The sequence below is a fragment of the Carettochelys insculpta genome, chromosome 12, assembly GCF_033958435.1.
Source record: "Carettochelys insculpta isolate YL-2023 chromosome 12, ASM3395843v1, whole genome shotgun sequence".
Lineage (NCBI taxonomy): Eukaryota > Metazoa > Chordata > Testudines > Carettochelyidae > Carettochelys > Carettochelys insculpta.
The window spans coordinates 33,658,482-33,670,199 of record NC_134148.1 but is presented as its reverse complement, the minus strand read 5'-3'; the positions used below and the strand labels follow the sequence as shown (position 1 = coordinate 33,670,199).

General features: G+C 45.6%; 1 protein-coding gene across 2 annotated transcripts in view; it reads left to right on the top strand.

Moving 5' to 3' along the window:
• Positions 1–823: 823 nt before the first annotated feature.
• Positions 824–11,718, top strand: part of FAM174B (family with sequence similarity 174 member B) — a 54,690-nt gene continuing 43,795 nt past the window's right edge. For both annotated transcript variants that reach the window (XM_075006552.1, XM_075006551.1), the window contains exons 1-2: positions 824–1,171; positions 10,630–10,761. In XM_075006552.1, the coding sequence (XP_074862653.1) occupies positions 900–1,171; positions 10,630–10,761 (404 nt within the window). In that variant the 5' untranslated portion in view covers positions 824–899. The remainder of the gene's footprint in view (positions 1,172–10,629; positions 10,762–11,718) is intronic.

Below are 11,718 nucleotides of genomic sequence, written 5' to 3'. Positions count from 1 at the left end.
ACACGGCCACCTCTCTGATACATATTGGACACTGTGGATCTATATCATCCATTAGACATTTATCCAACCTGTTCTTACACATCACCAATGATTCTGCAACCAGCCTAGGCAATTTCTTCCAATACTCAGCCACATTGTTCAGAAATTTCTCCTAGCGCCCAACCTAAACTCCCCTTGCTGCTATGTAAGCCCATTGCTCCTTGTCCTCTCGGGTAGGGTTGAGGCCAAGAGGGGAACTAGGAATCGGGTCCAGCAAAAGGACAACTGTGGGAGTTTTGGTTTCCTTTGGAGGGGGTCGGGAGAGGCACAAGAGGTACCCAGGGGAGATCCAAGGGTCAGGAGGTGAATAGGAAAGGAGAGACCCACGTGGTATGCGCACGATTTCTTCAAAGCCGCAGCAGGAGGCCGAGCAGGGGTCAAGTCCCCAGGGTGCGGGACCAGAGGTTCAACTTGTGCCGCTGTCGGGGGGGGGGGCAGGAGGCCAGGCACTGACCCAGGATCAGTAAGAGGAAGGCACTAGGGACCTGACTTTCACAGCCAGCTGTGCGGGCGCCGGGCCCTGCGGGGGGCGAGCCCCTGTCGGTGCCGTTGTGGCTGGGGGAGGTGCAGCAGCCGGGCAGCGCTGAGCCCAGGGGCACGCACAGCTCGGGCGGGTGCGCTGGGGGTCAGGAATCGCCTGGCAGGGGGGCGCCTGGTGGAGGCGCTCGGGGGCTCCCCGGTTGCTGCCGCGGGTGACCCCCGCGGCTCCGTGAGTGGCGAGCCGGGGGCGGGCGCTCGGGCGGGGTGTGGCCGCGCCCCACGTGGCCGGGCCGGGCCGGGCGGGAGGCGGCGCCGCGCGGGGGAGCTGCTCGGGGCGCCTGGGGCCGTCGTGTGTCGCAGGCCGAGCCGAGCCGAGCAAGATGCGCCTGGCCGCTGCGCTGTTCCTGCTGCTGCCGCTGCTGGCCGCGGTGCGCGCCCGCCGTGAGCCCCCAGTGCCCGGGACGCCGCAGGCCGCGCCGGGCCCCGCGAACGCCAGCCGGCCGCCGCCCCAGCCCCCGGGCAACCACAGCGGCGCCCGGCTGAGCCCGCTGCCCGCGCAGCCCCGGGACCTGTTCGCGCTCAAGGCCGCGGTGATCGGGGCGTGCGCCCTCAGCGCCGGCCTCGTCGGCTGCTTGCTGCTGCGGGTCTGCAGGTACCGGCCGGGCCGGGTGGGGTCCTCGCCGGGTGCAGCCCTCTCCCCAGGGAGACTGGGGGCCCTGTCTGAACCCCCCCGGCAGGGTCTCTCCCTTGGGGACCCGTTTACCCCCCGAGTACAGTCCTCTCCCCTATGCACACTGGGGGTCCCTCCTGTCTGTCCCCCTGGGGAGGGTGGGGGTATTGCTCTAAGTAAACCCTGCCCCCCCCCCGGTGAAGGGTCTCTCCTCACATGGACACTGGGGGGCCCTGTTACCTCCCAGTGCAGGTCCTCTCCTTGCCGTGAAGACTGGGGGGCCCTCCTGTCTGTACCCCTCCATGAAGGTCCCCGTCCCCTAGGGAGGCTGAGGGGGACACTCATGGAGACAGGGGGCTTTGCTCTTGGTATGCCCCGGTGGGGGCTCCTTTCTGCCTTACTTATTAACAAAGTGGGTTGTCTTAGTTGCCAGAGGTTTCCCGGGTCTGTATTCACCAGGTAGAAAGCTGACTTGGCCCTGGTGGGGACCGAGAATGTCCACCCACGGCTATAAGATACCCCCTTCAAGCGGGGAGCCACTAAACACAGGACCCCAAACGAACGTGAGGGACAACTGAAAAAAAAAACAGGGATGGGCGTGGAAGCGTAAGGGACGTTGGCATGGGGCTAGGAAATATCCAGAGAGCTGTTGATCGCAGCAGTACTGGTACCTTTCTAGGCTGTGGATGAGGGTCTCTGGGATGTCACACAAAAAAGTGAGTCCCTGACCAGCCGCTGTAGAACCGTGGTGTCCGACCAGTTCTGAAGTAGTAGCCACTAATAGTGGCTGTTGTTATAGCAAGCTAGCCACATAGTTCTATTTATTGTTCAAGCCAGCTAGCCACGCTCAACTGGCCAAATAGCCACATGTGGCTAGTGTGTTGGACACCATGAATGTTCTACAGCCTTTTAATTTCTCTGTACTGCTATAGCTGCAGCTCTGTTGGGAGAGACCTGTCCTGTTGGCATAACCCCCTCTGCATCCTTGCGCAAATGGCAAAAGCTGTTGGTGGGAGAAGCTCTCCTGCTCCCGTAATGCTGTGCACATGAGCACTTATGCTCTTGTAACTTAGGTTGCTCAGGGGCATGGAATTCATCAAGGTACATGGTTGCATAGACATGGCTCAAGTTCATTTTCCCCCTATAGTAAAGGCACCCAGCACACAGGGGAAAAGGCAGATACTGGCCAGGCCCCACCACACGTAGGTTTCAAAATGCTCTTGCTCTGTTGTCAGAAAGGGGTTGTGAAAAGTGGAAAATAGAATGTTTATAGCTTTGACTTGTTTAGTTCCATCTCTTTCCAGAGTGCTCTATGTTTGTTCCCTAGGAAGAAGTATGGTTCTGTTTCATTAGCTAAGGCTCAAATAAGCTCTCCTGAAATAATCGCCATAAAATGTGCATATGTGATTTAAAGCCTAGCATCTAGGCTTAGCAGATACTGTAGTTCTGACTTGAAAATTGATTTCACAGTAGTTCTCAATAACCTCTACGTCTTAACTGCTGTGCCAGGTACATCAGGCAAAACTCCCTGCAAGCCGCTGCTTATACCTGATGTTTCCTTTGTGACTTTGGTGGACTCTGAACATCCTGGCGTTATATCTGTGTACATAGTAGAGTGATGGAAATGCAGGGAAGAATGTAGGGGTATGCAGTTGCTTAACTGGGGTAACTGATTTCATCCAGGGTTTATCAGGAATAAACCTTTATTCTGCTCATCTGCATGTATAGCATGCTTGCCTATTTGTGTCCCTTCTGTGATGTCCATTGTTTGTGACTAGAGAAGTGACAGGAGACTCTTGGCTATGGAGGTTGGAACACCCACCCTTTTCACACTTAATCTCTCACATTTTGCTCTGTTGATACCACTTCATGAACATCCTGCTTCGGATAAAACATTTTTTGATAAGTTTGTGGTGTTAAGAAACTGCTGTTACTTTGAAAGTGATACTGAGGGTGTTACTAAAAAAGCCCAAACTTGCCGCAGTGTTTTTTCCACCCCAGTTTTAAAATAAACTCAAAGAAGAAAAATGGGGTGAAAATGTTCTTGGGCAGTAATTTAGGTGGGGAGTAGGTTTCCTTGAGTTTAACCTGTTCTGTCATGTTTCCAAAGGGCAACTCTTACATGCGTGCGCAGATGGGGCATTGCAGGCAGTTAGGCTGCAGTTACCCGACTGGAGCGTGCAACTGTGACAAATGTTTGCTTAGTGCTAGGATAAAGTTGAAATAAATGGGCTGGATTTGGGTAGGATTCGGAGTTGGGGCTAGATGGAGTTCTGGGCCGTAGAACTGCTCTGTGGCCACTGGGTGCTACATTAGCCTTCAGTGCTGCAAGGCATAGTTGAATGGCCAGGAGGGAATGGAGGATTGGTTAGTGAATCAAACTCTTCCCTCCTTCCCCCATCTACTACATGTTGGGTTGATGGAAGTCTTGGCGCAACACTGTTTTGCAGTCTGCAAGAGTCTGGATCCACCTGGTGTGAGCCTTGTATATATTTTTTTTTCTCGCAGCGTAATGCAGCAAATACATGGTGTTCAACCTCCCCTCTGGTAGAAAGTGGCTTGGACCTAGAATGTGCTGTGAGCAGCACTGTAATAATCAAAATTTTCGTACGATTGAATGCTGGAAAGAACACAAGCAAAGCAAGCGCAGTCATGTTAGAGAGCTGATCTCTCTATGGGCTTGTTGCCGAGATGGGAGAAAGTGCCTTTGTTGTTATGTGTTCATAAATTATTATTTCTGTGGCGGTAGCAGCTAGAAATCCAGTTGTGCTCAGCCTTCTGTGTACACACTGTGAACAAAGTTCTTGTCTGACCATATAAGAGAGTATGTAGCTATGGTCTGTTCACTCCTGATTTTCTGGTGGAAAACTACTAACCTTCAGTAGTTAACAGGAATTCTTTATTACAGGTGTGTACAAAAGAAAACAATCTGCAAGGCTGAATCATCTAACTGGCTCTCTGGGAAGCTGTGGTTGGCAGTTGCTTGTGTTGGGCAACAGAGGTAGTTGAACAGGTGTATTTTGTGAATTCTTTCTCCGTCCTCAAACAACTCCGCCACAGTCACGTGGCTGTTCCAGTGAGCTGTTCTAGTTCTCCCCTGCTTCTGAGCTCTTTATAATCTTAATTTATTAATGCTGAGGACCAGAGTTTACATGAGTAATGTTCTTAAAGGGTTCCCTTCTATAAGTGACCCCTTTGAAATTGGGACACCTCATAAATCTGTCCGGGTGAACAAATTTCAGAAGATTTGCTGATGCTTGTCAGTGACTGGCACAACATAAAAAGACTCAGCTTGCCGATGGCAAGTAATTTGTTTTTTTGGGCAAGCAAATAAAACACAGCTTAAAAAAATCCTTCTCATCACTATGGTCTGTTCGTTCAGCCTTGCAAAGTTGTCATGGGTTATACATCAGGACAGCTATTAGGTATTTGGGTGGGTTACATTATAGAGGAAGTATAGTCTATGGGTAAAAGTCAGTTTAAGGTGATCTCAGTTCTATATCTAGCTCTTTTAGTAACTGGCGCTGCAGAAGTTTAGCCTTGCTGCCTCAGTTTCTCCATATTGAAAAAGAAAGAGCAGGGTTGAGTTACCTTTTTTTAAATCTTTGAAAATATAAAGAACAAGCAGCACAAAACCTAACTTTAGAAATATTTTTTCTATGTTTGAAGAAGACAAGGGGACATGAGCCTAGTTATTTTATAAGAGTCTTTGCAAGTCATCTTTACTAGCAAGGACTGGTGGTTCTTCCATGCCGAACTCATTTAATGTGTACACAGCTGTTAAAGCATAGCTCGTGTGAGAGATTCTGCCTGTTCCTTTAATAAACACAGTGGCTCCAGTGGAAAATGGAGCTTTCAACTTCTACGTGCAGTTGTTAATTTATCTGACACAGCCTCAAGTGTGTAAACAAAGATTGATCTGAGTTGCAAAATAAGGCAAGAAAATCAACAAATATGTTTGTACAATTTCCAGTTTACAGCTGGCAAAATAGATTGGAGAAGAGTTCTCGTCTGTTGCAGAAGAGAAATCATTTATTCAAATGAAAAGCCTTTCTTGATCAAAATGAGATGCTTTGTTCAAATCTGTTTAAGCAACAAAAACAAAGAAACTTGCAGCAACTTACGTAGTAGATTGCTGAAATCCAGTATTTGATTAAACAATCATTATGAAATTACACTGGTTTGCTGCAAGTAAATTATCCCTTCAGGTAGGGATTGTTGAGTTGAAGTGAATTGACAGCCCAGTATTTTATCACAGGCACTGGCTTGTGATATTTCCAGCTTTGTTTTCTTTCCAACTCCCTGTTTTGATGGGAGCTTTCAAAGATGACCTGTTCTTCCTTAGATGTGTTCTGACTGGGGTAGTTTTGGTGGCCCACTGGATTAGAGCTTGGCACTGCCATAAGAGATCTGAATTCCAGCTGCTTCTTCCCCAGGGCTGCTGAAGCCTGCAGGGAGCGTGAAAGTAGTATATGCCACAGTAACAGAAGGCAGCATTTAGTGTGCTACAGTAACCTTTCTGGGCTAACCCTAAGTTTTGTTTTTTTTTGTTCCTGGGTGCTTAGCCCCCTCTGCTCCCATGAACGACAAAGTTTTGCCATGGCAAGTGACAACATGAATGCTGCTTTGTAGGTAGGAGCACTCACCTGCTGATGAAGTGAAACCCCTTGTAAGGGATGGAAATGGTTTGCTGACAAACAGCATTTGTGCAAGCTGATTTTTAGCAACAGGGCTGAGACAACATAGCCTTGTCACTAAAAGTTACGTAGTGTAGACCTACCCTCAGAGAGAGCCTGGAAAGGACACTCGTTCACTTCCATTGGCGGGGGAGTGGGTTATTTTCTGAGCATGACGTGTGCTGAGCATCCTATCCTCTTCCACCTCCAAACCAAAACATGCTCCAGGATACGCCAGATACTGAGAGTCACAATCTAAACACTGGCGTGGATTGGGTTACTAGGATGCACGCCTTTCTGAATACTGAAAACTTGCAGGTTGTGAACAGCCACTGGGGCTACTTCAGGCAGTGCTCCTATCCATGGTTTGATCCTCCCTTTTTTTGAAACCGCTGTATCTCTTCATTGCAGTGCAGTTAATCCAGAAATGAATTTGGCCCCTAGCTTGCTAAATAAGCTGTCAGGGTTAACACTCAAAGAGGAATTGAGAGTTTGGAAAATTATCATCTGTGTAGCCACTGAGGGCATTGGAAAAAATAAGCAGATTGCAACTGCTGTGTCATAGTGGGACAATAGGAATGCTGAGACATGCTTAGTAGAGTTTGGAGTGAAGTGTGGAAATGAGTAAGGCTCAAGCTGGATATGAGTACTGTTTTACAAGGTTCATAACCTTTCTTTACGAAAACAGCTAAGATCTACAAATGAAGAAAAAAATCATGCTTAAAATATAGGTTTTTTTGCTTGTCGCTTTAAATCATGATGAAAATTGGTGGCTAAAATTGCTTTGGTTTAAAATCAGTTCACCTAGTTTGAATGATTATTCTATGGAAAAAAATAAACCAAAAGGCCAAATACAGTCCCAACTGGAAACCCCACTTCAAGTGTATGTGTGTTTTAATGGTCACAGCAGTATTTCCTATTTCTGGTTTCCCCACTGTCTTGCTTTATGGATTTAAGCAAATCACTTACGCTATCCAAGCCTCAGTGTCTATAAAAGGGGAATAATACAGAGAAGTAATTGATGTTATGGGCCTGGTGCTTGAAAGTGCATATTGGTTTTACTACTATGCACAGTATGTGAATCCAGGCTTATTCTAACTATTTTCAAGTACTGCCTTTTAATTGAATCATGGCAAGATCTCATCCTGATGTTCCTGATGTTTTTCACAACCTTCCAGACCTCTTACTAACAGTTAGCTCAATTGATCAAACATACACTTCTGTTCTCTATGGCTGAGTATGTTCCATCTCAAGGAGATGTATTTAGAAAAATATGGCCTGCCAGGTCATTACAGCATAACGAATGCCTCAAAACATGCACGAGGACTGATTTTAATAGCTTCTGGTTTAATTTCTGCATTTAAAAAGAACTTGTGAACAGAGAAGCTTGGTTTAATAGAATTTTGTAAAATATCAGTGGTATTAGTGATTAATAGGTAATAATAGAGGTAATAATAATTAATCCATTCAGTGACTTGTAATGAGTTTGGCTTTTTCCTAGGTTTTTTATTTGGAATCTTGTAAATGTTGTGGGAACCAATTATTGCTCAATGTGTTGGGCCCAGTACATTCCTCTTAGAACTTAATTGGATCTTCAGCAGAAGTGGGTTTAGTCTATTGTTTCTGATGGAACTACAAATGAGAAACAAGCCTATAGGCAAAGATAAATTAATCCCTTCTCTCTCTGGCTTCAGGAAGTGTTAATGCTGGATTGGAAGCTCTGAGATGGTTCTCTGTGAGGTCAAAAGAAGTGTTATTTCTGAGCATCAGGGTTGTTGACTAAAATAAATTGGAGTTTTAGTGTATAATGAAGTAGTGAGTTGACTAATGCATTTCTCCAACCACATGATGCTTCAGTAAGGAACATGAAGCACTACACATGACTAGTGTTTGACCAAAACAGCCTCTGGTCAAAAGACAGACATGAGTCATAAACTTTCTCTCTCTTCTAGCCAACTAACACGCAATCTACACACTGCATGGGACAAGATGCCACATCAATGGTGTGCAGATAGAAATATGAATAGGCAGGGCGTAAGTCGATTTTTCTGTTCTAGTATAGACTAATCTGGAATAACTCTTTCATGCTTAGTTCTTACATTTCAAACCCTCTCTCTTCAAGTCAGCAGCGGTGATCAGGAGGGGTGAGCCATGGCTCTGTGTGTTCTCCCTTTTCGTTTCATGATTGCTGACGATTAAAGAGATCCTGCCAGGAGGAAGTCTGACCAGTGCCACAGGAAGCAGACTGGGCAAAAATCCAATTGAAGAAACCATTTAGTACGTGGGTGGGAAACTTGAAAGGTTTCCATGTACAGCTAGCTTGATTTAAGGTTTTTCATTGTCCAGACCAAAAAAAGAAAAACAAAAACCCTTGTTTCATAAACAAGCGTGTTTGTGCTGGCAGCTGTGAACTCAGGTTGACAATAATTTTGGTAACCAAATAAATCAATACAGAATTAATTGAAAAGAAATGAAAGTGCCTTTTTGTCTGCACCATGACACAATATTTGCACCTAGATCTACACTGACAGAGAATTTCTACAAAACTTGTTTTCCATTTTTTTTTTATCCACCTTTACTGTTGAGCGTTGTCATATTAATGACAGTGCCTTTGAAAGTCTTCTTTAAATGGTAAATGAATAGAGAGACAGAAAAGTAGGATTACTCAGGCACTGGCTATTAGGTGCCTTTAAAATAATACAGTATTCTCTCAGTAATTGCCCAAAGTATAAGCTGTATCTGCTGCCATAGGGGATGAGAACTGATTTCTTGCAGGAAAAAGTAGGTCTGATTGCAGACTGACATGTTCTTTTAACATGCAATCCAGTGTAACCTTGCTAATTCATGCACATTTGGGAGAGTCATTGTAACTTGTTTTCTCATGGCTGTTTGACGTGCTCATTCAATTGCCGATTGTGCCTCATTCACTTTGAGGAATGTGCAGTTAGTTTTAATGATAATGGTGCTTCATATTGTCCGAGTAAATGTTCTCTTGTACATGCAAAGCTTTCCTTGTAAGATGAGCTCTCAACACATCGCTTTCCTGACTACATCACTTTGCTGTGAAGTCTTGGCTGAAAAGGAGAGAGGGAATTGCAGGTGTGTTTGTGAGGATTATTAGGTGTCTGGTTACTGAGGTCCTATTACCTGAAACAACAAGTTTAACAAGTTAGGATAACAAATCAAAACACTGATGTGATACAGGGCAGATTGTTAGAGTGTAGCTTGGACCATGAGCATTTCTTGACATTTTTTATGCAAATTAGTCCTTTAGAATGCTCAGGAAATGAAAATTGTATTGCTCCAAAGTTTGAAGCTTGCTGAATTCTGGACCAGTGCCCTGAAATAATGCTATTCCCAGAGGCCATTGACAGCTTGTACATCAGATATTTCTTAAATGTGCATGGAGTTCACGGCCAGAAGGGACCACTATGATGATCTTGTCTGACTTCCCGAATAACACAGGACAAAGGATATTCCCCAGTAATTCCAGCATCAAGCTCATGTCTATTTGAGCTATAGCTTTTAGGAAGAGGTCCAGCCTAGATTTAAAGATTTTAAGTGATGGCAATTCCAGCCCATATTGTGTGGTTTTTTCAGGGTGAGCCTCCTGGACAGCAGGCATGTTTTCATGACCGGTTAGTGCTTCTGGGCTGATAGTTTGAAATCTCCAGACATTTGGTTGACCTTGTATTTTGCAGCTTTTCAAACTGATCTTTTTAAAACAGAGGCTATAAAGAGAAATATTCTGCACTGTGTTTGATAAATCATTTTCAGAGTGCAAGCAGTTATGGCAAGCTCTTCATTTTTTCCCAGTTTCCCTAAAAAGATGGTTGTATTGCTGCTGCTTTATTTAAATGCAATGTAACTGAAGCACTAACCAGTGTAACCAACACAAACCCAGGCTTATATCTGAGCGTTGTGAAGTAGCTCAAGACCTTGGGTTAATGGAAAATCTGGAGTAAAAAGAGCCTGTCTAATAGATATGCTTTGAGATAAAGAACAGTGTCAGGTTAGGTACCACATTTTGTATAATTTTGGCTTTAAAGTCTCAATTACTTTTAATGTACGTAGATGCCTGAAAATGAGCGTGACAAGAGTTAATGGTGCACAGGCATATAAATAACTGTGCTACAAAAGAATTGTGAGTATTATGCCAAGGGGAGGGGCATTTGGCTATACCTAAGTCTTAAAGCATGGCCAGTGATTTTATTTCATGATGCTTGCATTGTAGTGAATATAAAATTGCTCAAGTAAAACTGATGGTATTGTGGAGTGTCTGGAAACTTCACTTTGGTGTCCAGAAAAGGTAGAAGTTGTTGTCCCCTCATAAATATTATGTAAGATGCCCAGTCCTCTTGTAACTCTCTTCTCTGAACCCCTGTCCGCTTGGTAGACATTAGGTCAGCTGGAGTGAAATGATTTGCTCATCTAAAGATGTTAGTTAACCTGTCAGCTGCCTCCTCTGATTAAGTCTCTGTCTGAGTTATTGAGCGGGGCGGGGGTGTGGTTCTGAGCTGCTGTGCCAGCACATTTGCCCCGCACACTCAGGGATCAGAAACAAAGAAGACTGATACTGAGCTGGATTTCAGCTGACAAGAAACTGAGCTCTCCAGTGATGGGTACAAGTGGTGGAGAGGAGGAGGGGCTAATGCCTCAGATTTGTGTCAGGATAGGTCTCGGCCATCTGGGCTGTACATAGAACAGGTGGGTACCACTCTCTAGAGAACGCTTTCGGAATGAATGTCCCTGTCTTTGTTTCAGGTCTGGCAGAAGGATTAAGAAGACCCGGAAGTATGACATAATCACAACACCGGCTGAGCGGGTGGAAATGGCCCCTCTGAACGAAGACGAGGATGATGACGAAGACTCAACAGTGTTTGACGTGAAATACAGGTACTGACACCAGTGGGCGTTACTTAAAGGCTGCCTCCAGGGGGTTCTGTTAGCTGGGTGGATGGCTCTTTCTGCCGGCTCACAATGCCTCACCAAAGCTTAGCTCCTTTGCTGCTCTTTTCCTCAATGTACAGAAGCTCCACTACTGTCCTGTGCCTGGCCCCTGTGCTTGAACCCAGTCCACTATGCATCCAACCTCTCCTCCTTAAAACATCCAATTAGCTTAGAAACTCTGCTAGTCTGTGCAGTGAAGTGCCCACAAAACAGGTGTGCCCAAACACAAAACTGTATAAAACTAACAAAGTTAATGTATTGGATTTCCCTGCTCATTCTGTTGTGGCTTGTTATGTCCTATCCTTCATCTTTCCTCTGTACATGGCGGCTGATTGGGGAAATTGCATTCTTCCTGTACTCATGTTTATGTGCAAAGTGCGTAGTTCATATCTAGCACTCTTCATAAACCGTATGTGTAGAGGTAGGTGGGTCAAGCCTTTCCGGTGTAAAGCTGTTTCTCTCTCTCTAGTGGGGGCGGTGAAAAGCAGTGAGGAGTGCGGTGTGGAGCGGGGGGCTGACACACTTTTCTTCATGCTCTCTGGATTTGTGCATTTCTGAGTTCGAGGGAAGCTCAGTTTGCGTTAAGGAAACTTGCTTTGCCGATGATCTCTTCTGCGATAAACAGAGCACTTCAGTCACCAGCGCTGTCAGCCAGGCACCTCCTCAGCAGCACCAAATCATTACCCTCTTTTTATTATTTTTAAAGCCTTTGTCAGGCCAAAGATTTCCATGCCTGTCCTGTTGGAGAATGTACAGCAGCCTCCCAGTGCAGGTGGGCTGTCATACTTGGATTTGTGATGTCAGAGTATTTGAATCTCTTATTTTTATTCACGTCAGGTGGTGACAGTGTGAGAATCATGTTTCATATTTAAACAGATAGCCCAAGCTCCCTGATGCAGCAGC